This window comes from Physeter macrocephalus, chromosome 18 (genome assembly GCF_002837175.3).
Source record: "Physeter macrocephalus isolate SW-GA chromosome 18, ASM283717v5, whole genome shotgun sequence".
In the NCBI taxonomy this organism is placed as follows: Eukaryota; Metazoa; Chordata; class Mammalia; order Artiodactyla; family Physeteridae; genus Physeter; species Physeter macrocephalus.
In genome coordinates, this window is record NC_041231.1 from 70,376,733 (window position 1) to 70,404,612 (window position 27,880).

The following is a 27,880-nucleotide window of genomic DNA, read 5'->3' on the forward strand; positions in this document are numbered from 1 at the left end:
AGAACATATAAATATAAAACAGAGTTTTATTTTGTAAAATGAAAGGAGAGTGGTTGCCCTTGCCTTTAAGTATGTTAAATTGGCTTTTTTGGTCCGTTCTCAGTCAGATCCCTTTTTCCTTTCTAGATTGAGCTTCTTGATTTCAAAGGAGAGGATTTATTTGAAGATGGAGGTATTATCCGAAGAATCAAACGGAAAGGAGAAGGGTATTCAAACCCAAACGAAGGAGCGACAGTAGAAAGTAAGTACTGCTGTGAGAGGGAACTTGTCCTTAAAAGTTGGGTTCCAATTATGTGGATGAAATGGAGATTTCGTTTTTAAAAATCTGTTTATGAAAATAAATAGATTGAATATATATCTCTTAATAGTTTTAAATTCAACATTTATTTAAGTGACTTCATTTAGTAAATATTCATTCAACCTGTGTGTGCCAAGAACTGTACCAGCCTCTTCAAACTCAAAACAATGAATAAAAGGTAAGCCCATCCATCAAGGAATTCTTAGTCTGTGGACTCCTTGATGTGCCAACAGCTATATTAGTTGCCTTATATATTATTTATTTATTTCTCACAATAACCTTTTGAGCTATGATTAATTATCCCTAGGTGAGAAAAGTGGGTTCAGAGAAGTGATGTAAATTACCCAAGGTTACAGAGTTACTAAATAGAGTAGTAGATTGTAATGCCTGTCAGGGCTATCAAACCCATTTCACTGGCTGTCATCAAGATAAAAAACAGTTCATCATTTTAGTTAGATCAAAACAGGAGAATAGTTTATTCTGTGTCAGGAGACCTGGGTACAAGCTCTGCTTTGTCATTTATTGAGTGACCTGAAGCTATTCCATTTTCTTCATTTGCTAATAAGTTGGATATAAGGACAGGACTGAGGACTGGGTTAACTGAGCACCCTTCCACCCCGCCAGTGGGAGGTGTACACACATTGTGTGTACACTACTTGTTACTTTATACTCTAATCAGCATCTGCCCATTTCCCTAGTATACAGTGAGTGCTGGAGGACCAGAATCTTTCTTCATCTTTTTGTTTCCAGCATTACCTACAGAGCCTTACACACGTTTGTTGTTCAGTAAATGCTTTCTGCATGGATAAATGTTTGCAAGATGGCATTTACTGAGTTGAAGTATTTCAAAAAAGACAGTAGTGGGAAAACATAAAGAAATACTTCCATTAAAAAAAAATCAAGGGAGGGCTTCCCTGGTGGTGCAGTGGTTGGGGTCCGCCTGCCAATGCAGGGTACGCGGGTTCAATCCCTGGTCCGGGAAAGCAGCTAGGCCCGTGTGCCACAGTGATGAGTGGCCCCCGCTTGCCACAGCTGGAGGGGACCCACGTGCATCAGCAGGGATCCAATGCAGCCAAAGATGAATAAATAGAACAAGTAAATTAAAAAAAAATTTTTTTAAGTTATAAAAGAAAAAGAAAATCAAGGGAATTCCCTGGTGGTCCAACGGTTAGAACTCAGCACTTTTACTGCTATGGCCCGGGTTCAGTCCCTGGTTGGGGAACTAAGATTTTGTAAGCCGCGTGGCGCAGCCAAAAAAACTTTTTAAATTTTAAAAAGAAAGAAAGAAATACTTCCCTTAAAAAAATCAAATCACTGGGCTTCCCTGGTGGCACAGTGGTTAAGAATCTGCCTGCCAATGCAGGGGACACGGGTTCCAACCCTGGTTCAGGAAGTTCCAACCCTGGTTCAGGAAGTTCCCACAAGCTGCAGAGCAACTAAGCCAGTGTACCACAACTACTGAGCCTGCACTCTAGAACCCGCGAGCCACAACTACTGAAGCCCGCGCACCTAGAGCTGGTGCTCCGCAACAAGAGAAGCCACTGCAATCAGAAGCCTGCGTAACGCAATGAAGAGTAGCCCCTGCTCACCACAACTAGAGAAAGCCTGCGTGTAGCAACAAAGACCCAACACAGCGAAAAATAAAAATAAATAAAATTAAAAGAATTTTTAAAAAATCAAATCACTAAATAAGGATGGCAGCATGAACTATTGATATTATCAATATAAAAGGCCTAAAGAGTTCATTTTTTAAATGTAAACTAGAATAGTTGATTTTCTCATCTTTAATGTTGCGTATTGAACCACAACATTATTTTACATTCTACTTTGAATGCATGTTTCATTTCCACGAGTCTGGCAAATTAGTTCAAATTTAGGTTTTTTTTTAAATTGGAAACAGTTATAAATAGTATTACTGTTCTATTGTAGTTAAAGTGTTTAGACAGTTATCACTCTTGATAAGTTTTAGAATAAATGAAGAAGAGCTCAGGTGTATAGTGTTGGAGAAATACCTGGACCAGGAGCCGGAGAATAGGGTTCAGGCTTTGGCCCACTCTAACTAGACGTTGCCTCTCCGGTATTAGCTTCTTTCCTGTCCAGTGACGCAGGGGTAGACGCCTTAATTTCTAAGGTCCTACTAGCCTGAAAAATTCCTGATAGAATTCTAAATGTTCATGAAAGTTATAGGAATGATAGAAAATTCTCCTCAATATATTAACAAGCACTTAAAAATCCCGTCTATAACATGTATTTTAAATTTTTATTATGAAAATTTTCAAACATATACAGAAGTAGAGGGTTTTTTTCCCCCTGTGATACAGTGACTCCCCAGATTTAACAATTTATATATTTTAAAATTGGAGGTTTTTGTCAAAAGGAAAAACTTCCCAGTTATAGGCAATACCACAAAACTACCACTGTAGAGTTAACTTTGGAGCAGGCTAAATTAAATCAAATCTTGCTTTTGGTAATATTTTCAATTGGAGTCATTTTTTTAACTTTTCATTTTGAAATAATTTTTGACTTATGGAAAAGTTGCAGAACTAGTACAGAGAATTTCCTTATATGCTTCACCCAGCTTCCCCTAATGTTGACATCTTACTTAACCACAGTACTTTTATCAAAATCAGGAAATTAACATTGATTCAGTGCTATTAACTATTCTACAAATCTTATTTGAATTTCACCAGTTGCCACGCTGATGTCCTTTTTCAAGTCCACCATCAAATTCAGGATCCAACATTGTAATTTAGTTGTCATGTCTCCTTGTCTCCTCCAATCTGTGACAGTTGATCAGTCTTTGTGTTTTTCATGACTTTAACACTTCTGAAGTTAAATAATTGAAGGCCAATTATTGTAGAATATCCCTCAATTTGGGTTGGTTTGATGTTTTCCCCTGATTAAATTGAGGCTATGCATATTTGGAAAAATACATAAGTGATGTGCCCATCTCAGTTCATCATTATCAGGAAGTACATGACATTGATGTCTCATTACTTTTGATATTAACTTGGGCCACTTGGTTAAGGTGGGGTCTGCCATGTTTCTCCACTGTAAAGTTACTATTTTTCTCTCTAATTACTAAGTATCTCATTGGGAAGGAAATACTTGGAAACTATGCAGATAACCTCTTTTACATCACACCTTAACACAGTAATTTTAGCATCCATGAATGATTTTTGTATGCAACAGTTATTACTGTGGTATTTGCCTAATGGTGATTTTTCTATGTCCACTGTTTGTTCTACATTTAATTAGAATTCTGCTGTAAGGAAGAGCTGCCTATTTTCCCCTGTTTATTCACTTGTTTATTTATATCAGTATTGACCCATGGATGTCATTTTATTCTGTAGGTTATTATTCATTACTATGCTTATTTGTTGCTTAGATTGTCCCAGATTTGGCCATTGGAAACTCCTTCAACTTGGCTCTTTGGTCCTTTCAACATTGTTTCTTGAGCACTTTCTTACTTATGACACCACTAGATGCTTAGGGCTTATTTGGTAATTTTCCTGCCCCCAGTCTGGAATCAGCCATTCCTCCAAGGAGCTGATTCCTTTTACTGGAGAATGGTATTTAGAAATGAAGATCTGGGTACTAGGTATACTCATGCTATGGAATGTTATTGCTTCTAGAACCTCTTAACAGAGCTAGAAAATACATATATCTCGACATGCATATATACACATTCTATGTGTACTTCTGTATTAGTCTCTATATATATATTAAAAACTATGAGTACATACTGACACTTTCAATTTCAGCCCACCACAGATTTGTTTTAGCCTCCTCTCTCTGCTTCTTTGAAATTGCTTTCTCCAACGGTGAGAAACCTGGCTCTCATTTTCCACAGTATATTTTATTTATTTGCTCAATCATGGTATATACAGAAAGTAGTTTCAGAATTGCTAACCCATACCCCTGTGAAAAACAAATTTCCTTGGACTTCCCTGGTGGTCCAGTGGGTAAGACTCCATGCTCCCAGTGCAGGGGGCCCGGGTTCGACCCCTGGTTGGGGAACTAGATCCTGCACGCATGCTGCAACTAAGACCCAGTGCAGCCTAAATAAATAAATAAATATTAAAAAAAAAACTTTTTCCTAAGTAGGAAATATCTGAGTGTACTTCCTTTTGTCATTAGCCTATAGCATACATTGAAAACACTGTTTTCCAACTTAGGTTAGTTCTTTCATCCTCATTCCCTTCAGTATGGTTATGTTATTCATTTGTAATACAGTTAAGTTCATTTGTTATGTTTACCTTCCATTGGGGTTTCCCCCCACACTCTGGTAGGTTTTAATTATTTATTTGTTTTTTGGGTGTATGAAACATTACCATGATTCTAGATGATACAAAAAGATATACTCAAGAAGTGTTATTCCCCCCCTCATCCCTACTAACCTGTTCCCATTTCCTCATTATTTCCACTCTGTTCCTTCCTACCTCCTATAGGTAACCAATCTCATTAGTTCCTGGTTTATTATTGTATTTTTTTGCAGAAATGAGCAGATACATGTATTTTTATGTCCCCTTTTTGTGTGAAGGATAATATACTATGAATAGAATTTTTAATGTATGTGAATAATCCTTTATATAATTTTAATTTTTCTGTTTCTAAATGTATTAAGAAAGGGCAATGACTAATTTTTTTGTCTCTCATCTTGTTAGAGTGTACTTTCCTGGGAAATTTTAGAGTAAATGGTTTATTCTTACTTTTTCTCCCAAAAGCCCTTTTTGGTTTTCTGGAACAAATCAATTTTATAAAAATTTATTGTATTGTCACTTATCAAGGTTAAGGTGTCCTGCTTTCCCTCTTTGAAACCAGTTAGCTCTGTGTGGGAGGAGGACAGAAGGTTGACTCAGAAGTGGTCTCTGTCAGAAGCCAAGATCACCTTGCTCCTTTTGAAGTCTACTCAGTCTTCACTTTACTGGTTTGCCTTTTTTTTGTACCATCACCCATATACTATTAGATTCAAAACCAAGTAGAAATCCTAGAACTCAAGCCAGTTCCACAGTGAAAGAAAAACTATAGACAGTGATCATCCATTATGATATGTCATTTTAGATACACAAGAGTGACCAAGTTTCTGTCATTTCTGTGTAAAGGTACAGTGAATAGCTGGGGGAGGGGGCACACAGGCTTTGGAAGTGATAGATGTGAATTTCGAATCTTGGAATCACTACTTGATATTTTTATGACTTTAGACAAGTTACTTAATCACCTTGAGCATACAGCTTTCTCATCTGTAAAATGGGAATAATAATCTTTTACCCCCACAGATTATTGTGACAGTTAAGGGAAGAAAGGTGCCTAATACATGGTAGACACTTAGTTTCTTTTTTCTATAAATAAATACATTTATTTCTCTAAATAAATTTATTTCTCTAAATAAATGTTTATATCATTTATTTTGCATCCTTTAAATAGATTTAAGGAAATAAACTGCTCTTTCTCTTATGTTCTACAGCCAGTCCAGCAGCAAATTATTTTGTCTCTACCAGGGTTGACCTAGAACCCATGATCAGTTTGTCTTCAGTAACAGTCTTAAAAATAATTATATATCTTCTTAGTAATGTTACCTAAATCATATTTCTCCAGGATTTTTGCTGGCTTGTTTTCTGAAGAACAAAGTTATAGACTGAATCAAAAGGCTTTTATTGAATTGTGATCTTTTGCTTCCTTTTAATAATTTCTTTGGGGAAGAGAGAATTTACATTAGTTTGACAGAATTTATTCTTTCTCAAAGAAATTGTGATTTTTACTCCGTCAGGATTCTAATGCTTGCAAATCAATTTTTAGATTCTGTTCCAGTGTGCTTTATGTCAATTAAGATGACCATCTTGTAATTTTTATTCAGTGTTGTCCTTTTTCCATTAAAAAAAGTCACTGTGTTCTAAGGTACTCTAATTGACATTATCATGATGACTGATACTTTAGTCATCATACTTTAGCTTCATTGCCTGTAGTGGCTACATTGTTACTTTTAAGCTTTGCTTTCTTAGAAAAGCCAATCTGACATAAGGCTCTGAATAGCTACCAGCTCCTCTTCCCCCAACTCCCCTCTCTCACATCTTCTGAGTTAACTTCTGTGCTTGGAGTAGGCACATCAAAATGCTAGCTCTCTTGCCTCACAGTGCTTTCAGCCACATCTGAATGCAAAGAATGCAGACAATCGGGAGTATTTTCAAATGTGAAAATTTCAACAGAGTGATCTGCAGGGATTCAAGTTGTTGGAGTACCCTTCCCTCTCACCTCCTTTCCCTCTGCAAATCCCACTGAAATGAGAGATGGGGAGGGGAGGGGTGGAGAATGATTTCCAAAAAAGAGGAAGAAATCTGTATTAGTGGTGGAAAATAGGAAGACTACAAGAAGTGGATCAGAAATTATGGAGAATTTCTGGAATATGTAAAGTAGATAAAATTGGACTGATGGAAACTAGACTCAGGAAACCCAACCCACAACAGGTGTAGAGAAGACCTCTGCAGAGGTACATACTGTTCTTCTCAACAAGCTTGGGCAGAACTCCAAGCTTAGTCAGCTGGTGCAAGGGAGCCAAGGCAGGCTATGGGGTAATCATCAGGGTTGTTATAAAACAATATGGAACAGCTGGGCTAGTAAGCCTGTAGTGTAGTGGTTCTCAGCTTTGGCTGAATTTAGAATTACTTGGGGAGCTTTTAAAATTCTGATGCCCAGGTCTCAGCCCAGACCAGTTAAATAAGAATAGCAAATCTCAAAGGATGGAACTCCAGGCACAGGTATTTAAAAAACAAAAAACTCCCCAGGTGATTCTAGTTTGCAGCCAAGCATTGAGAATTACCACTCTAGGGCCTGGCTGTGACTTTTGCTCCCAAGCTAAAGCCCTAAAGTAAAGTAGGGATCTGCCTCAGAAGGCTCCATGTGTTAGGACTTGAACTACAGAATGAGAACATACGTATCTTTGAGCTTTTAAAATAGATTTGAAGGGGAAAAAAGTGAAAGAGCAGCTCTGTACAACAGTAAATAAGCTGAAATGTTTTGCTCCTGAAGTAAAACTTTTTCCTACATCACCAGTGGAAAAAGGTGTCCCCATCCTTCCTGTGCACATGATGCTCAGCATGTAGCAAATGCTCAATAAATATCTTGGGGATCTTCACCCAGAGATCTGCATGATCAGCCCACTCCTCTTGCGAAAAGGCCTACCATGGAAGTATATCCAATGGCTTAGAAAAACTGTGTCAGGTAACTAAAATCACTTGATCTTTCTGAATCCTTCCTTTATAAAGCATGACCAAACAATACAGAATCATCAGCAAATACCATGAAACGGAAGCACTGAGGTGGACTAAGAAGAAATAGAAGAGAACTTTTAAAAGTTCTCTTCTAGGTGGTTTGTGACCACCTAGAGGGGTGGGATAGGGAGGGTGGGAGGGAGGGAGACGCAAGAGGGAAGAGATATGAGAACATATGTATATGTATAACTGATTCACTTTGTTGTGGAGCAGAAACTAACACACCATTGTAAAGCAATTATACTCCAATAAAGATGTTAAAAAAAAAAGAATTTACCTCACACACAGTTTTTTTTGTTTGTTTTCATTTTTTTTTTGGCTGTGTTGTGTCTTCGTTGCTGTGCCTGGGCTTTCTCTAGTTGCGGCAAGCGGGGGCTACTCTTCGTTGTGGTTCGTGGGCTTCTCATTGGGGTGGCTTCTCTTGTTGCGGAGCACGGCTCTAGGCACACGGGCTTCAGTAGTTGTGGCATGCAGGCTCAGTAGTTGTGGCTGGCGGGCTGTAGAGCACAGGTTCAGTAGCTGTGCCACACGGGCTTAGTTGCTCTGTGGCACGTGGGATCTTCCCAGACCAGTGTCCCGCACGTTGGCAGGCAGATTCCTAACTACTGCGCCACCAGGGAAGCCCCAAGATAGAAGAATCTTAAGATTGAAAGGGCCAGTTGATGGTAGCACACAGGAGTAAGGAGTGCTTTTTCACCTAGATACATCCTGGTGAAATTTCCCTTTCCTTCCTCCCTCCCTCCCTTCCTTCCTATTGAAGTATAATAGACTTAAAATATCATATTAGTTTCAGGTGTACAACATAATGATTCAGTATTTTTATACATTAACAAAATGATCACCATGATAAGTCTAGTTACCATCTGTCACCTTACAAAGTTATTACAGTATTACTGACTATATTCCCTATGCTGTACATTACATCCCCTGACATTTATTTTCTAACAAAATTTGTACCTCTTTATCTCCCTCACCTATTTCACTCATCCCCCTACCCCTCTCTCATCCCCCTGTTTGTTTCTGTATCTGTAACTCTGTTTCTGTTTTGTTATATTTGTTCATTTGTTTTTTTAGATTTTACATGTAAGTGAAATTGTAGGGTATTTGTCTTTGTCTGACCTATTTCACTTAGCATAAATACCCTCTAGGTCCATCTGTGTTTTTGCAAGTGGCAAGATTTCATTCTTTTTTATGGCTGAGTAATATTCCATTGTATATATATATCTGGTGAAATTTCTTAATTCCATAACTTAAAAGAAAATTTTGAACTCTTCCAGGGAGAAATAAGCTATATGCAAAGGAATGAGAATCAGAGTGACATCAGACTTCTTATTTGTGACACTAAATACTAAAAGACAGTGCTTTGAGCATTGTCTGTAACTGAATATTTTAAACCTAAATTTCCATCCTCTGCCAAATTATCACTTAAGTATGAGAACAAAATTAACTGTGGAGTATGCAGACTTGTGCCCTTTTTGAAATAAATACTATAGGATATTCTAAAACATCACAAAAAATAAAGCCAAGAAATGAAGACTCAAGGCATAAGAAACATTAGCATAAAAGTAATTTCCATAACATGACAGCTGAATTTGGATCTCTGAAATGGTAGAACTATAATGTTAAAAATAATCATTGTTTAACAGTATGGAGCTACGGTAATTAACAAAATAAGGTGCAAATGGGAAATGAAGGGAAATGAAGAGGGGAAGCAAATGGTCTAAGGTTTTCTTATTCAAGGAGAGATTATGCTGATTAGTCCACGTTGATAAATATGTATATGTGTGTATGTATGTGTGTGTATATATATATACACATATGTGTGTGCGTATATATATATACACACACACACACACACACACACACACACACACACACACACACACACATACTGTTGAATGATTTGTTTAAAATTTAACGTTAGGTACTAGTAAGAATAGCTTGTAGAACTTCCAAGCGACCCTGCGTGGAGTGGGGAAGTAAAGGAACGAGGAAAGTTTGATCAATCTAGTGAAAGTAATAAAGGAAGAATAACAAGAAAACATTATGTAGGAAATCAAAACTAAGATTGTAGGAATAAAATCAATCATGTCAGTGATTACAAAAAATGTGAATGAGATAAAGTCACCCGTTAAAGGCAGAAATTCTCATAAGGTTAACACAGTGATGACAACAAAATCTAGCTATGTGTTCTTTATAAATAAAACACCAAAAACCAAAATGGTCCAAAAATTGAAAATAGAGGAAAGATTTCATGTATGCCCATGTTGAAATCTGATAGAGCTATGAGGGTTTTTTGGGTTTTGTTTGTTTTTCACTTGCTTTTGAAGTATTTATGAATGTCCTGGCAAATTTTGTCCAGTAAGAGAGAGCAGATTCTTGAAACCATTTTATTACATATTTTCACAAAATAATGTAGTATGGTACTTGGGTCTAAAATGGATAGTGTTTATTCTTTCGTATATTTTGGATTTATATAGCTCCTTCTAAAAAGGTATCCTCAAGTCTTCGGGTAGAGTAAAATCTTAGTAGAAAATAATCTTTTTGTTATTAAGAAGTTAAGCCAGTGGACCATTTATTTTGGAATAGTATTTAAAAAAAAAACCCATATCAGTAAAGAATTTAAATAGCTCTTGGCATTTATTAAAAATAGGAGTACTAACATATTCAAAAGGGAAAATTCCTATAAATGAGTGAAAATTACTACCATTTTCCTTAATGCCCTGTTTTCAGATTAATCATTAAATAAATATTTACTTTCTGGCCCTGAACTGTGTGTTGTACACACAGTTGTACACACTGTGAGGTACAAAATAAGATACTGCCTTTGCCTACTTTGAATTTTATTCATACTTTGACAGCTCTCTCTGTGGAGCGATTAAGTGGTTTCTTATACCAAGTTCTAAAACATGTTTAATCTGGTATAATTTACCACTAATTGCAGGAAAATAATCATAGCTAACATTCATTGACTTCATCTCTGTCTATCCACACATAACACAGTATTTTCACATAGTAGCCACCCTGACATTAAATGAATGCATGCCAGGTATTGGGCTAAAAGCTTTAATTCAATACCTAATTTAATACTCTCAACAATTAGGAGTTAGCTGACATTATTTCCCCTGTTGTATAGATGAAGAAACTGAGCTTCAGATAATTGAAATGACCTTGCCCAAAGCCACAGTTGTTAAGTGACAGAATGAGACTGGAATCCAGTCTGGTGTGAAAAGGAGAGTGGTGAGGATTTGTATTAGTATAGAATTTATTGCTGTGTGTATGCTTCCTATTTAGACTAAGGCATATAACCATTTGCATAAATGTTATTCTGTTCAAGTAGCCAGGTTCCACACCTGCTTTCAGCATCTGTCCCCTCAATGCCATGAGCAATCTTCCAGTGGTATTTGTTCATCATAGTACAAAATGGTACAGAGGAGGACAGGAGGCAGTTTGGGGGAAATTTGACCACCATGCCTGAGGGGAAGAGTTTCTCTTCTAATCAGTGATTAATATGCCTCTCCTGATTTTAGAAATCCATCTCTGGATTTGCCTTTTCAGAGGGTCATTAAGATCCCACTGTCTCTTGGATGCTTTGCTCTGTTAGGCAGGAGATGCAGGCAGAGGAGAAACTCCCTTGGCATGAATTAGGCAGCAGAGAAAACCCTTGCCGAGTGGGAGTAACCTGTCACAACCTGGTTTTCTCTGGCTAAATGACCAGTCTTGTCTAGTTGTAATGCCATTACAACATTCCCATTCAGACCCCCGTGACCCAGTAATTGGTTTGGGAATGAGTGCAAAGCTATCAGACACCAACTACTATAATTAGAAAAGGGAAAAACACACTTACCAGAGCTAACGTCTTTAGGCTGGAGCGTTTACAGCACTTTTTTTTTTTAAGGTTATGGAGCCTCTTTCTCAGTTTTGCTTCCTAAAATACAAACTATACAGTTTTCGGGTTCTTGCATTCCAGTTTTTTTCCTTACTGCAGTGCACTCTTTCCTTTTCCCCCCTATTTTAATCGGAGTACAAATTGCTGTCAGCACATCGAGTTCATGTGCCAGCCACATTCAGAACAGGGTGTTCTGTGCTCTTCAAAACAAAATTGCTCTAGGGCAGTAAGAGAACAATAAGTCAGAGCTCCAGTTTAAGTGATGTTTTGCAGCAGACTGGGCTCACTTGATGTGGTTACACTCGGATTGCGCAGCAAGGCTCGGGTAATTTGGTTCGGTTTGACTTCGTGGGGTTTGGAGGACCTCCCCCCTTTAAGTTACGTAGACTTTGAGTCAAGAGAAAATGTTGTCCCTTTTTAACTTGTGTATTTCTTTCTCTTCCCAAAAAAACCCTAAGTAGAAGCATCCTGTATGTACTTTTATTCTCTTTGGGCACGTCATAGATCATTTACTTCCCGTAAATCATGCTAGTTGGAATTAGCAACAGACCTCCTGAGCCCTAGAGGCCAAGCTCCCAGTGAGTCATGATGGTTATTATTAAATATTTATTAAATGAGTTTTTGCACTAAGCGATACAAGGTCAAAAGCAACCACAGGTCTTCCACAGCCAGAGCTGCCATGGGTTTCTTTGGTAGCAATTATCGAGACGATTAAAAAAAAATTGGATCTATAGGAGCCAGGCATGTCTGCATCTGTCACCATGATGAAGGTCCCTGCTGCGGCAGTCGGCTCCAAGGTGGGGTGGAGTTCTTGTCAGCTGTCTTATAGAACTTGTCACACCAGTGTTCCAATTTTAGAAACCAGTTAATCTAGCGAGAGTGTTTGCTACTTGTAGATGTAAAGAATCAATGGACTATACTCCCTGAGGCTGTGATACCTCCTCTTGCTCTGACATGCCAGATAATGTCAGTATTAAAAGGTTTTATACATACACGTAAAGACTGCTGCATGTGTGCACGCACGCATGCGTATCAGTTTATCAATTTAAGATTCTGTGGTACTGTAGGTAGTGCTTATTCAGGTTCAACTTAAAAGAGATTTAATAGAAAAAAAAGATTGGCCCCTATATAAGGTAGTAAGTATTTATAAGAGTATTGCAAATGTTTCCCTATTAGGTGGCCAAAAACATTGGTTCTACAATATATTGTTTCTCTTAGAGAGACCGGCTGCAGTGAACTTTTTTTTTTGCTTTCTTAATTATGCCTTCATTATACTTTGACTTGAACTTTTTTTTTTGCTTGCTTGCTTGACTTATCTTTCCCAACATGTTTATTAGTAGCCAATCTCTTCTTTCCCTAATATGAAGCGTTATCACATGTAAAGAGAACTTCTGAAATTATTTATATAATTTTAATATCAAGTATATGCATCAAGCTGAAAAACCAGCCTAGGAAACTGACACACAGGCAGGAATCCTTCACAGAGTCTCTGGATTTCCTGTTTTGAAAACACATTCAAACTTGATCAACCAAAAACCACAACGAATGTACTGATAGTTTCCTCCCCCACTAAATGTACTCTCCATCAGGGAGGAAAACACTTCTAACAATAACCTCACTCAAAAAGATCTGTCAACTAAATTGTGAGCTACTAGGATAATAAATCTCAATACCTGAGATATTCTATAATACGTGGGCCGAAACTCACTTTGCTCAGCAAATCTTTTTTCATGAAAAGTGTCATCACGTTAGTCTAAATTAAATTTCTTGGGCAGATTTAAAAATATTTAAGAAAACAAATTTTCAAACTCTCAAATTCTTTAGAAACACTAGCTTTTTACTCCAGTAAAAAAATATCATAAGCCTAGGATTCCTTGCAGAACCTCTCTAGTGTGTATGTATTTGAAAATAATAAAGTTGAATTTATTTTGAAACTATTTCCAATTCAAAAGAACTTTCACTGTGCTGCAAGTTAAACTGTATTTTATCTAGAACATTCCAAAAGTGAGTTAATAGAGAGTCATGTGCATTTATGAGTATGGGACATAGAACAAAATTGCTGTATGCCAGCTCCACCCTGAGAGCCAGTCTAGCTCTTGCCCCTGTTTAGAAGGTCTGACTCGAGAGTCAGGCAGGCTTTCTCTAGTTTGGCCCAAGCATCTTCAACTCCACCCTGTGTCTGCAACGGGAACAAATTGGGATGGTATTAATCCTAGTGACTTAGAAAATGGTAGAGAACTTCAAAGCATAAATGTCCATGTGACATTTTGGCCCCTAAGTGTCTATGCCACTGCTGTTTACTCTTCAGGGTTTCTCTCATTTCCTAGGCCTGGTCTAAAGGTAACCTGATCAAATGATTAACTACAGGAATTAGCTTTGAAGCTGGTTTCTGGTCTACATTGAGAGTTATATTACTGGGCCATAGAATCGTAGAATTTTAGAGCTTCAAAGGACCTTTGAGATCGAGTAGTTCAAAAGTAGAGTAAGTTGGAATTGAATTTGTATTTGGAAAATAATTGTCTCCTGGAACGAATGTAACAGAACAAGTGATTTTTAGTCTCTAAAGCAAGTTATTGATCTAAAGTAGATCAACCAGTCTCAGAAAAGAAGCATTTTAGGAATTCCTTACATTATTTTCTAACAAAATCTGTACCTCTTTATCTCCCACACCTATTTCACTCATCCCCCTACCCCTCTCTCATCCCCCTGTTTGTTTCTGTATCTGTAACTCTGTTTCTGTTTTGTTATATTTGTTCATTTGTTTTTTTAGATTTTACATGTAAGTGAAATTGTAGGGTATTTGTCTTTGTCTGACCTATTTCACTTAGCATAAATACCCTCTAGGTCCATCTGTGTTTTTGCAAGTGGCAAGATTTCATTCTTTTTTATGGCTGAGTAATATTCCATTGTATATATATATCTGGTGAAATTTCTTAATTCCATAACTTAAAAGAAAATTTTGAACTCTTCCAGGGAGAAATAAGCTATATGCAAAGGAATGAGAATCAGAGTGACATCAGACTTCTTATTTGTGACACTAAATACTAAAAGACAGTGCTTTGAGCATTGTCTGTAACTGAATATTTTAAACCTAAATTTCCATCCTCTGCCAAATTATCACTTAAGTATGAGAACAAAATTAACTGTGGAGTATGCAGACTTGTGCCCTTTTTGAAATAAATACTATAGGATATTCTAAAACATCACAAAAAATAAAGCCAAGAAATGAAGACTCAAGGCATAAGAAACATTAGCATAAAAGTAATTTCCATAACATGACAGCTGAATTTGGATCTCTGAAATGGTAGAACTATAATGTTAAAAATAATCATTGTTTAACAGTATGGAGCTACGGTAATTAACAAAATAAGGTGCAAATGGGAAATGAAGGGAAATGAAGAGGGGAAGCAAATGGTCTAAGGTTTTCTTATTCAGGGAGAGGAAATGAAGGGAAATGAAGAGGGGAAGCAAATGGTCTAAGGTTTTCTTATTCAAGGAGAGATTATGCTGATTAGTCCACGTTGATAAATATGTATATGTGTGTATGTATGTGTGTGTATATATATATACACATATGTGTGTGCGTATATATATATATACACACACACACACACACACATACTGTTGAATGATTTGTTTAAAATTTAACGTTAGGTACTAGTAAGAATAGCTTGTAGAACTTCCAAGCGACCCTGCGTGGAGTGGGGAAGTAAAGGAACGAGGAAAGTTTGATCAATCTAGTGAAAGTAATAAAGGAAGAATAACAAGAAAACATTATGTAGGAAATCAAAACTAAGATTGTAGGAATAAAATCAATCATGTCAGTGATTACAAAAAATGTGAATGAGATAAAGTCACCCGTTAAAGGCAGAAATTCTCATAAGGTTAACACAGTGATGACAACAAAATCTAGCTATGTGTTCTTTATAAATAAAACACCAAAAACCAAAATGGTCCAAAAATTGAAAATAGAGGAAAGATTTCATGTATGCCCATGTTGAAATCTGATAGAGCTATGAGGGTTTTTTGGGTTTTGTTTGTTTTTCACTTGCTTTTGAAGTATTTATGAATGTCCTGGCAAATTTTGTCCAGTAAGAGAGAGCAGATTCTTGAAACCATTTTATTACATATTTTCACAAAATAATGTAGTATGGTACTTGGGTCTAAAATGGATAGTGTTTATTCTTTCGTATATTTTGGATTTATATAGCTCCTTCTAAAAAGGTATCCTCAAGTCTTCGGGTAGAGTAAAATCTTAGTAGAAAATAATCTTTTTGTTATTAAGAAGTTAAGCCAGTGGACCATTTATTTTGGAATAGTATTTAAAAAAAAAAACCCATATCAGTAAAGAATTTAAATAGCTCTTGGCATTTATTAAAAATAGGAGTACTAACATATTCAAAAGGGAAAATTCCTATAAATGAGTGAAAATTACTACCATTTTCCTTAATGCCCTGTTTTCAGATTAATCATTAAATAAATATTTACTTTCTGGCCCTGAACTGTGTGTTGTACACACAGTTGTACACACTGTGAGGTACAAAATAAGATACTGCCTTTGCCTACTTTGAATTTTATTCATACTTTGACAGCTCTCTCTGTGGAGCGATTAAGTGGTTTCTTATACCAAGTTCTAAAACATGTTTAATCTGGTATAATTTACCACTAATTGCAGGAAAATAATCATAGCTAACATTCATTGACTTCATCTCTGTCTATCCACACATAACACAGTATTTTCACATAGTAGCCACCCTGACATTAAATGAATGCATGCCAGGTATTGGGCTAAAAGCTTTAATTCAATACCTAATTTAATACTCTCAACAATTAGGAGTTAGCTGACATTATTTCCCCTGTTGTATAGATGAAGAAACTGAGCTTCAGATAATTGAAATGACCTTGCCCAAAGCCACAGTTGTTAAGTGACAGAATGAGACTGGAATCCAGTCTGGTGTGAAAAGGAGAGTGGTGAGGATTTGTATTAGTATAGAATTTATTGCTGTGTGTATGCTTCCTATTTAGACTAAGGCATATAACCATTTGCATAAATGTTATTCTGTTCAAGTAGCCAGGTTCCACACCTGCTTTCAGCATCTGTCCCCTCAATGCCATGAGCAATCTTCCAGTGGTATTTGTTCATCATAGTACAAAATGGTACAGAGGAGGACAGGAGGCAGTTTGGGGGAAATTTGACCACCATGCCTGAGGGGAAGAGTTTCTCTTCTAATCAGTGATTAATATGCCTCTCCTGATTTTAGAAATCCATCTCTGGATTTGCCTTTTCAGAGGGTCATTAAGATCCCACTGTCTCTTGGATGCTTTGCTCTGTTAGGCAGGAGATGCAGGCAGAGGAGAAACTCCCTTGGCATGAATTAGGCAGCAGAGAAAACCCTTGCCGAGTGGGAGTAACCTGTCACAACCTGGTTTTCTCTGGCTAAATGACCAGTCTTGTCTAGTTGTAATGCCATTACAACATTCCCATTCAGATCCCCATGACCCAGTAATTGTTTTGGGAATGAGTGCAAAGCTATCAGACACCAACTACTATAATTAGAAAAGGGAAAAACACACTTACCAGAGCTAACGTCTTTAGGCTGGAGCGTTTACAGCACTTTTTTTTTTTAAGGTTATGGAGCCTCTTTCTCAGTTTTGCTTCCTAAAATACAAACTATACAGTTTTCGGGTTCTTGCATTCCAGTTTTTTTCCTTACTGCAGTGCACTCTTTCCTTTTCCCCCCTATTTTAATCGGAGTACAAATTGCTGTCAGCACATCGAGTTCATGTGCCAGCCACATTCAGAACAGGGTGTTCTGTGCTCTTCAAAACAAAATTGCTCTAGGGCAGTAAGAGAACAATAAGTCAGAGCTCCAGTTTAAGTGATGTTTTGCAGCAGACTGGGCTCACTTGATGTGGTTACACTCGGATTGCGCAGCAAGGCTCGGGTAATTTGGTTCGGTTTGACTTCGTGGGGTTTGGAGGACCTCCCCCCTTTAAGTTACGTAGACTTTGAGTCAAGAGAAAATGTTGTCCCTTTTTAACTTGTGTATTTCTTTCTCTTCCCAAAAAAACCCTAAGTAGAAGCATCCTGTATGTACTTTTATTCTCTTTGGGCACGTCATAGATCATTTACTTCCCGTAAATCATGCTAGTTGGAATTAGCAACAGACCTCCTGAGCCCTAGAGGCCAAGCTCCCAGTGAGTCATGATGGTTATTATTAAATATTTATTAAATGAGTTTTTGCACTAAGCGATACAAGGTCAAAAGCAACCACAGGTCTTCCACAGCCAGAGCTGCCATGGGTTTCTTTGGTAGCAATTATCGAGACGATTAAAAAAAAATTGGATCTATAGGAGCCAGGCATGTCTGCATCTGTCACCATGATGAAGGTCCCTGCTGCGGCAGTCGGCTCCAAGGTGGGGTGGAGTTCTTGTCAGCTGTCTTATAGAACTTGTCACACCAGTGTTCCAATTTTAGAAACCAGTTAATCTAGCGAGAGTGTTTGCTACTTGTAGATGTAAAGAATCAATGGACTATACTCCCTGAGGCTGTGATACCTCCTCTTGCTCTGACATGCCAGATAATGTCAGTATTAAAAGGTTTTATACATACACGTAAAGACTGCTGCATGTGTGCACGCACGCATGCGTATCAGTTTATCAATTTAAGATTCTGTGGTACTGTAGGTAGTGCTTATTCAGGTTCAACTTAAAAGAGATTTAATAGAAAAAAAAGATTGGCCCCTATATAAGGTAGTAAGTATTTATAAGAGTATTGCAAATGTTTCCCTATTAGGTGGCCAAAAACATTGGTTCTACAATATATTGTTTCTCTTAGAGAGACCGGCTGCAGTGAACTTTTTTTTTTGCTTTCTTAATTATGCCTTCATTATACTTTGACTTGAACTTTTTTTTTTGCTTGCTTGCTTGACTTATCTTTCCCAACATGTTTATTAGTAGCCAATCTCTTCTTTCCCTAATATGAAGCGTTATCACATGTAAAGAGAACTTCTGAAATTATTTATATAATTTTAATATCAAGTATATGCATCAAGCTGAAAAACCAGCCTAGGAAACTGACACACAGGCAGGAATCCTTCACAGAGTCTCTGGATTTCCTGTTTTGAAAACACATTCAAACTTGATCAACCAAAAACCACAACGAATGTACTGATAGTTTCCTCCCCCACTAAATGTACTCTCCATCAGGGAGGAAAACACTTCTAACAATAACCTCACTCAAAAAGATCTGTCAACTAAATTGTGAGCTACTAGGATAATAAATCTCAATACCTGAGATATTCTATAATACGTGGGCCGAAACTCACTTTGCTCAGCAAATCTTTTTTCATGAAAAGTGTCATCACGTTAGTCTAAATTAAATTTCTTGGGCAGATTTAAAAATATTTAAGAAAACAAATTTTCAAACTCTCAAATTCTTTAGAAACACTAGCTTTTTACTCCAGTAAAAAAATATCATAAGCCTAGGATTCCTTGCAGAACCTCTCTAGTGTGTATGTATTTGAAAATAATAAAGTTGAATTTATTTTGAAACTATTTCCAATTCAAAAGAACTTTCACTGTGCTGCAAGTTAAACTGTATTTTATCTAGAACATTCCAAAAGTGAGTTAATAGAGAGTCATGTGCATTTATGAGTATGGGACATAGAACAAAATTGCTGTATGCCAGCTCCACCCTGAGAGCCAGTCTAGCTCTTGCCCCTGTTTAGAAGGTCTGACTCGAGAGTCAGGCAGGCTTTCTCTAGTTTGGCCCAAGCATCTTCAACTCCACCCTGTGTCTGCAACGGGAACAAATTGGGATGGTATTAATCCTAGTGACTTAGAAAATGGTAGAGAACTTCAAAGCATAAATGTCCATGTGACATTTTGGCCCCTAAGTGTCTATGCCACTGCTGTTTACTCTTCAGGGTTTCTCTCATTTCCTAGGCCTGGTCTAAAGGTAACCTGATCAAATGATTAACTACAGGAATTAGCTTTGAAGCTGGTTTCTGGTCTACATTGAGAGTTATATTACTGGGCCATAGAATCGTAGAATTTTAGAGCTTCAAAGGACCTTTGAGATCGAGTAGTTCAAAAGTAGAGTAAGTTGGAATTGAATTTGTATTTGGAAAATAATTGTCTCCTGGAACGAATGTAACAGAACAAGTGATTTTTAGTCTCTAAAGCAAGTTATTGATCTAAAGTAGATCAACCAGTCTCAGAAAAGAAGCATTTTAGGAATTCCTTACATTTGAATCAAGGCCATTATATTACAGAGGTAGGAATAAAGAATTTTCTTATGAAAGACAGATTATTACATTGCTTGTTGACTGTTGTGCTGTCATACAAGCCATCCATTTTTCTTATTGAGTCAAAGACCTAAATGGAAAGGAATGAATATCCGTAATATTAAACGTAGTTGGAAAGTTTCAAAGAATTGTTTATCCCAGAAGAAAAAGTCTAACTAACCAAGAGAAAAATATATATCTGTATGTGTTTTCCTATTTTATACTAACATAAAAGCCCCTTATCTAATGTGAAATTACCCTGGGAATGAGCTGAGTTTGAGTGCAATGAGGAAGTAGGCCCTGAGAAATTGACCTCTTCACTTAACATTTCAGAGGAGGGGGTTGAGTGATTTGTCGAGTTATAGTAGACTATTGATTCCTTCACATTTTACATTTATTACTGCACTAAGGGATTACAGATATGTTAGTTATTGATGATGTTGCCTTTGGCCTTTTCATTTTTATTCAAACATATTTGTGAATGAGATTAAAACTCTTAAAGAAAAAAACAGAGCTTCTATATTCAGTTAACCCTTTAATATCACTGGGGAAATAGCCATTCGGTTGTTTTTCAACCCAAGCATCCAAAGCCAAAGCCAAGATGCAGTTATAAATGTTTAAGCCTTTGTATACTTGATATTAAGTTTGTGGCATCTTGATAATTACCTATTAAATAATCTAGTATTTCTTGTTTTGTGTTATAGGTGAGGAAACCTCTGTCATATAGTAGGTTTAGTAGTGTGTTTCCACTTTATTATCCTCTAAGCTATCTTACTGATGTAGTTATCAGTAATTATAAGTTTAAACTTAAAACAGAAAGAAATATGATTGCTCTTAAATTTCCAGACTGGGTAGACTAAGCTTCAACAAGACATACCACGTATGTCTCTAGATGAAATGAGGAATGGGAACTACTCATTTATCACGTCCCTGAATTAGCCAGTCACGAAGAGCAGCTCTGTTGACTGTCCTTCTCCTCCCCCTCAGTCCACCTGGAAGGCTGCTGTGGTGGAAGGATGTTTGATTGCAGAGATGTGGGGTTCATAGTTGGCGAAGGAGAAGACCACGACATTCCAATCGGAATTGACAAAGCCCTGGAGAAAATGCAGCGTGAGGAACAATGTATTTTGTATCTTGGACCACGGTAAGCAGCATACCAGTTCAGTACACAGTGAAGTTATCTAAAGAACAGGGATACACTTGCTTTTTCAATCAACCTTTTGCTATTTTCAGTGAAGTTAAGGCCAACAGTGGAAACAATTAATTAAATCAGGCTACAGTTAGTCACAGAGTGAATTAATGGGCCTTATATTATTACAGACATTTGTAAGTCTATTCTCTTGATAGATGTGTGTTCAGGGTAGGACTGACAGGCAAGTTTTGCTTTTCTGTTTGTTTTGCCTGCCATATTGCCAAGACAGGAAGCTGCTGGCCCTTCTCATGTGATTCTCTTGCCCCTTCTCTCCTTTTCTCTAAATTAGGCAGGAGGCAGTAAAACGTGGGGGTTAGAAGTTGAAGAAGCATTTGGATGATTTATTACCACTTGAATTTGTGCCACCTGTTCTTATACAGACTCCCTGAAAAGAGAGTGTTCTTCCTGGATCTAAAGGCAGCGGAGATGACTCATTTTTGCCTAAATTTTTCCCATCATAAGGATATCCATTAGCACTACGAAGCTTAGAACTATCAGACACTAAGTCTCTCTTGTGAAAACATGTTTGGTATTATTTTTAGATCTAAAATTATACCATGAATCCAACCCTTCTATCTTGAGAAACGGACCCTTGAGAGAAACCAGGGTGTTTTGATTCTGTTTGTGTGAAAGTGTGCATCTGCTTATCTCATGTCTCCTCCCTCTCTGGATCCTTCGGTTTCAGTCAGTCGGATTTTGAGTTATTGAGAATCTTGATGACCTGCACTTACCAATAGGTAATATTGTGCCTTTTGTACAGTTGCTTGCCTTTGTGTAGCCTCGGTCGTAATCCAGTGGCATATTTACCTTTGCCCCAACACTTGAGCCATAATTGTATTTCTTAAGTGATGTTTTAGTCATGCCACTACCCACTTGAAAATCCTTGCAAAATGCTGTACACCTCGAACCCTTTAGAGCTTTCACTGAGGCACCTTTTATTTAATACTTTCTTTTTCTCTGTCTTATTCCTTTTTCAACTAGTATATTCCCACCTCAGTGTGTTTTATTTACATTTACTATGTATTTGTAGTTCACTTAGGTGAATCTGTTTCTATAAGGAACTTTTTAATTCAGGTGGTGCATAGAGAGGCTATCTCTTCCATATCCAAGTAATATCTAACTATTTTTAATCCAGCATTCCAAAGTTACAGTAGTTCTAAACTCATATAAAGAGAGTGGTATTTATATCCATGTGTTTTCAGATCTAAGTTCCTCGAGGATGAGTTCTCTATACATTGTGAGCATATAATATGAATCGGTTCATTACATTTTAACCTAGCTGACAAGCCAGTTTTGGGAACAGATGTCTCAAGTTTAATGGCAAGGGGAAACAGGAATTATCCTTATATTTATTAATGCAAATAGTTCCTTGCAAGTTTAAATTGTTGTATGATTAGTGATTTAAAAAAACAAACAAACATGCAACTTACCAGCTGTGTACTCGACTCTCCTAAGCCTTAGTTTCCCTTTATGTAAAATGGGGATAACGGTATCTACCATACAAAGATGTGGAGGACTGAATGAGATAATGCATGTAAAGAATGTAGCAAAGTGCCTGACACAGCCAAACCCTTAGTATGTTAGCTATTATTGCTGTTGTGATGATTATCTCTCTCTTCCATTTTACTCTCAGACCATAAGGAAAGGGAAACCCCGTTTTAACATATGGTAGATTTTTCAGGCATAAAAGTTGTCGACAAGTTTTCATAAATTACTAGATATAAAAGTTTTTTCATATGTTTTATGGAAATAATTTAGCATAGTTAGAAAGGAACATGTTCTTTTTGCTTCAAGATGTTGCTTAGTATGTTGAGGAGTCATTTAAAGTGCAGAGTCTACACCAGGAGACTGTCCACACGGGTGCTGCATAAGATTATCCGTGTATATAGAGAATCCCTGCCCACCGGGCATGCGGTGAGTGTGTGCAGTGAATTTGCTTGTCTTACCAGAGTCCCACTTACAGATACATTGCATCTGAGTATGGCTATAAATACGGCTGTTGCAAATATGTGTTCTGTGTTACTCTTAGTGTCATCTGTATTTCATGCTCCAAAAACCCCAGGGCATACACCTTCTCTTTCATTCTGATAGGAAGCCATTTTCTCTCTTCTCATCAGGACAATGTCTTTAATATTGTTTTAAATATGGTGACTGATTAAGCTCTTTTGTTTCAGGTAAAGTATGGCTAGTTTTAGCTTTTTTCTTTTTTCTGCCGTATCTTCTGTCCTGCACCAACCCCAAACAAAAACATAGGCTGCCAAGAGCCAGAGTATCTCAATTATGCGGCAGTGTGGGTCAAAAACTAAACAACTTTCTGGGACACACAGAGTCTGAATTTAAATCCTGGCTCTACCACTGCCTCTTTGTGTGATTCTCAGGAAGCACTTCTCTCTGAGCCTCAGTTTCTTCATCTGTAAAAAGGAAGCAGTTGGTAAGAGTAGTTGCATACAAGGTGCAAGTGCTTCTTGTATGCACATAAAGGCTTAATGGTCATTAGCAGTCATTATTTGTATCTCTGCTCTCTGCAGGCACCTGTCAGTTTAAGAACATTGATACTGGATTCCTTCTGTTACTGTAATACAGCTTCTCTTTTGGTTAAGCCTAGAATTCCTCTTGTGGTGTTCTGTCTTTCAGTCAGATGAATTTGTGTGCCCTGGGTCCTTCCTCGCCCAGCCTAATCCAGCATAAATCAGACAACTTTCTGTAAAATAGGAAGTCAGGTTAAATGCTCCCCAAACAGTATGGTATGAGCTTACGCCTCCCCAGGATTATGTGTTCCACATGTGTCTTCACAGAGTTTCTTCATTTGAACCCAGGAAAGACTGTAGAAATCATATCCTTCCTTAGTCTTCTTTAATTCCGTTGATGATAACCAGAACAATTTGGTGCCTTCCCTCGACCCCAACCCTCACCCTCCTTGCCCCCAGCCACGGAACTCCTATTTTTAAGCGTTGTAAGGCAGCTCTTCTCATCCTCAGCACTATTGACATTTGGGGCCGGATAGTTCTTGGCTGGGGGAGCTGTCCTGTGCATTGTAAGATGTTTGGTAGTGTCCCTGACCTCTAACCACTGGAAGTCAGAAGCCTCCTAGTTGTGACAAACCCCAAATCTCTAGACATTGCTAGATGTCCCTGATAGGGTTGGGGGATTAACCCCTTTTGAGAGCCACTGGTCTAAGGCAAGTGCCAGAGCATCTGTTGGGTTTGTACGTGTTTAGTATAGGGCTCCAAATTGAACATGCTGTCAGTAAACACATGCTCAGTGAGGACTCACCTGCCTACCTGATTCCCAGTAGTTAAGGAATGTTCTTTTATTTACCAGATGGCAGAAACAAAATAGGAGATATATCGGTCTAAGAGCTCAAAGTAGAAAACTAGTCACCACTTCCTACAGTTGGCCACTGGTAATTATGTCCTCTTTTATTTCTTTGCTGAAGATACCCTTTGCCCTGCTATTAAAACTACCACACCCCATTCCTACCAGCTCTCACTCCATCTCTGTGCCTCTCTCTGGCTCCAGCTTCCATTTTCTTGTGTAACAACGGAGGTAAATGAGTAAGCATTTTCTTCCTGAAAAATTCAGGCAGGGAGTAAAGAAGTGGTACAAATAGCAAGAGACGAGTGTTCCCACTCTAGTCCTTTTGCCCCAGAGAAAACTGAAGGTATTAATACATCAACTTGGTTTTGGCCTGGTTTCAAACCATAGCCTGAGAGTTTGAGTTTACTAAGATTTTTGCAGTGCCATTCCATATATTAAAGAATAGTTTGTTGAAACAGATGGAGCAGAGTATATTCCGGTGAACGTTTTCCTAATATGCTGGGCATTGTTCTACATGCTGGGAAACCACCAAACCAGACAGACTAAGCTCCATCAGAATTTCCATTCTAGTAGATGTGTGCTCCTTCGAATGCCTTGGATGTGTTAAAATTTTAAATGATTCCAAAAAACAAATTTATATATCCCCCGTAATTTTATTCAGTAAGTTTTGGCTAAAAAGTGTAGTGTTTTACAGTGTTATAGCCAGAGAGCTATGAGAATACAGTACAGAGTATTTCTCTTGATGAGGTATTAGAGTTTGCTGGGGCTGTTCTTTTTGACTATACATTTGTTTTCTAGTATGCTTTCTGAAAGTCTTGAAGAAATACTATGAGGACGTATATCCTTCCTGATGTGTGCACCTTTCCCCCATTTATCTGACTGGAAGTGGTACTTTTGGAAGGGGACAGCACTTTAAAGTTAAAAGCTTATTAAAACATACCTCTCCCAAACAGCACTGTAATGATTATAGTGCCTGTCTTCCTGGGTCCTGATAAAGCCTCAGGGAAAGCCCTTATAGTCAAATAATGGCTGTTTTATAGAAAGAACTAGATATAAAATCAAGCAGAAAAAGAGACAGTGACATTTAAAATCACATTAAGCAAGCTGTCCCAAGGAGTACAGGTGTTGCATTACATAAGAATATGAAGAAGAAAACTAAATGTAGCCTGGTTTCTTAAACCACAGTAGTGATACTTGGCACTATATCTTCTGATCAACATCTGGTTTGTCTTCAGGGCCTTTGATGTGTGTAGTTTGCAAATGATAGCTCTATGCTGATGTGATGCCTCAAAATACTGAAGGGGGTGCCTGGAAATACACCAATTCTTTAAAGTTTTATTTTTTTTACTCTCCATTTCAGATATGGTTTTGGAGAGGCAGGGAAGCCTAAATTTGGCATCGAACCTAATGCTGAGCTTATATATGAAGTTACACTTAAGAGCTTCGAAAAGGTGAGAAAATACCAACTTCTCTGAAATCATGACAGATTTCTTCTCCATCCACTTCTTGTAAATTAGTATCTTATATTACCAGGTGGTATAGATAGATGGTATTTGTTTGTATATTGTGCTTTTCGTGACCAAGTTTGTCTCCTGTCTGACGCTGCTACTAGAGCACAGGACAACTGATACAGCACAGCTGATACACAACCAAGGAGCTCCGTGTTCTTATTTTGTTCCTATGTGTCAGCCTTTTTTTTTTTTAATTAACTTTTTTGGGTAGAAGCCAAGACTTGTTCCCTTATTTGTTCCTAGACTTGTTCTTTTTGTACTTTTCTTCCTGGGTTGAAGACAGAAAGGTTCATGTTCTTGCCAGGCAGCTCCTTGGGGGAGTGGGGTGCAGTTTTCCAGGGCTGGACAGATCATACCCTTCACAGGAGTCGTTGAAGAGGCCTTCACTGTGGCTCCAAGTTACTATCCAAAATGCAAGGGCTTCATGGGCCACCAGGCTCTGTGGCAAGGAGCACAAGGAACAAACCTGCTAACCCTAGACTTTTTCTTTTCGTACCTGTCCAAGTAGAAAAAAAGAGAGCGTTTGCCTCAGGTTCCAGAAATGGCAGGCCTCCTTGAGTGTATTTCCATCTCAAACCCACCTCTGGAGGCTCCCAGCAGCAGCTTCCCTGGACAAACGCAGAGCATATGCCTGAGCTAGGTACGCTGTCCCATCCAGCTACGTCCTCTGTACCACCAGAGTCCAGCCCTTCCCCGAGAGCCTCAGGAACTGCATCTTGTAGACCTTTTTCATCCCCACAGTGCTACCTCCATGTTCCATACTTCAAGCTTTGGACTGGAAACGTGACTGTTTTTACATTATTAGACTCAGAAAGGAAATCATTGTCCTGTAGGCCTCTAACTTTGGGATCCTCCCCGAACAGTGATGTTCCTAATCATAACACATTCCCCAAAACAAACATATGCTCTTATCACAACCATTGCTTGTTGTCGGGTAACGTCTTCTGAAGTCCTGCTAGCTCAGTACTGATTCTCCAAAGCTGTCTTCATAGCCCAAAGTGGTTTTTATTTTTAAAGAGGGAGAAAATAGTTTTTAGCAATAAAGTAACCCCCACCCCTTCCCATCACAGCCCAGTGGACCTTGTACACTCAGGAGCCTCCTCACTGTAGTACGCCACAGTGAGCCTGTGCTCAGTCATGGCTGCAAGGGCATATGCCAGGCTGCACTGCTAGGTGTATTTGAAACCACGTGATCAATCCAAGAAGAAGATACAAGAATTGCAAATATATATGCATCCAGCATAGGAGCACCTCAATATATGAGGCAGATGTTAACAGACATAAAAGGAGAAATTGACAGTAACACAATAATAGTGGGGGATTTTAACACCCCACTTAGATCAATGGACTGATCATCCAGACAGAAAATCAGTAAGGCAACACATGCCTTAAATGACACTGTAGACCAGATGGACTTAATTGATACTTATAGAGCAATCCATCCAAAAGCAGCAGAATACACATTCTTTTTAAAAGTGCACATGGAACATTCTCCAGGATAGATCACATGCTGGGTCACAAAGCAAGCCTCAGTAAATTTAAGAAAATTGAAATCATATCGAGCATCTTTTCTGACCACAGTGCTACGAGATTATATTTGAAACCATGTGACAGTGTGTGGCAGTGATGGAGGCAACATGAATTCATTTTCTGTTTTGTAATACTAAGCATAGATTTACACTCAATAAAGACTGAACCCAATATAAAAAATGCAGAACCCTTGCTATTAGATTTTTAAATAATAAAGTTAAATTGTTAAGAATCAACATAGGGTTGCCAGGAAGACTAGTAACTCATTATTTACTTTAAAAAGGAGGGGATATATATACCACTGTCTTTTGAATAGAGAATTTCATATTTACCCACTTAAGCTTCATAATTCTTATGAAGTAAATAGCACTGACACAGCCATTGTCATCTTCCCTAAAGGACTCCAGATTGTTCTGTTGGCTCTTTATGATCCAGCTGTTCATAATGAAAGTGCAGTTGTCCCTGGATTTGTATCTATAATGGGGGAGGAGTAATGATGCACACAGTATAAATTAGCAGGTGATCATGAAAGCATTTGTTTACATCTTGGCATCACCTCTATCTTCCCAATTATGTCTTCCTTGAA

General features: G+C 37.9%; 1 protein-coding gene and 2 long non-coding RNA genes across 7 annotated transcripts in view; 2 read left to right on the forward strand and 1 right to left on the reverse strand.

Moving 5' to 3' along the window:
* The window catches only part of FKBP5 (FKBP prolyl isomerase 5), a 105,653-nt gene that overhangs the window by 65,688 nt on the left and 12,085 nt on the right, over positions 1-27,880 (forward strand). Inside the window, exon 6 of the mRNA XM_055080127.1 lies at positions 127-241. Coding sequence (XP_054936102.1) covers positions 127-241 — 115 coding nt within the window. The remainder of the gene's footprint in view (positions 1-126; positions 242-27,880) is intronic.
* LOC102989825 (uncharacterized) overlaps positions 264-27,880 on the reverse strand; it is a 149,783-nt gene continuing 122,166 nt past the window's right edge. For 2 of the 5 annotated variants that reach the window (XR_003676829.2, XR_008615825.1), the window contains exons 6-7: positions 7,844-8,063; positions 337-3,124 (exon numbers count right to left, since the gene is read on the reverse strand). This is a non-coding gene — a long non-coding RNA (uncharacterized lncRNA). The other 3 variants (XR_002891479.3, XR_003676828.2, XR_008615826.1) reach the window with 2 other exon arrangements.
* LOC129391540 (uncharacterized) lies at positions 20,897-25,705 on the forward strand. The gene is made up of 2 exons (XR_008615830.1): positions 20,897-21,672; positions 25,614-25,705. It is a non-coding gene; the product is annotated as an uncharacterized lncRNA (long non-coding RNA).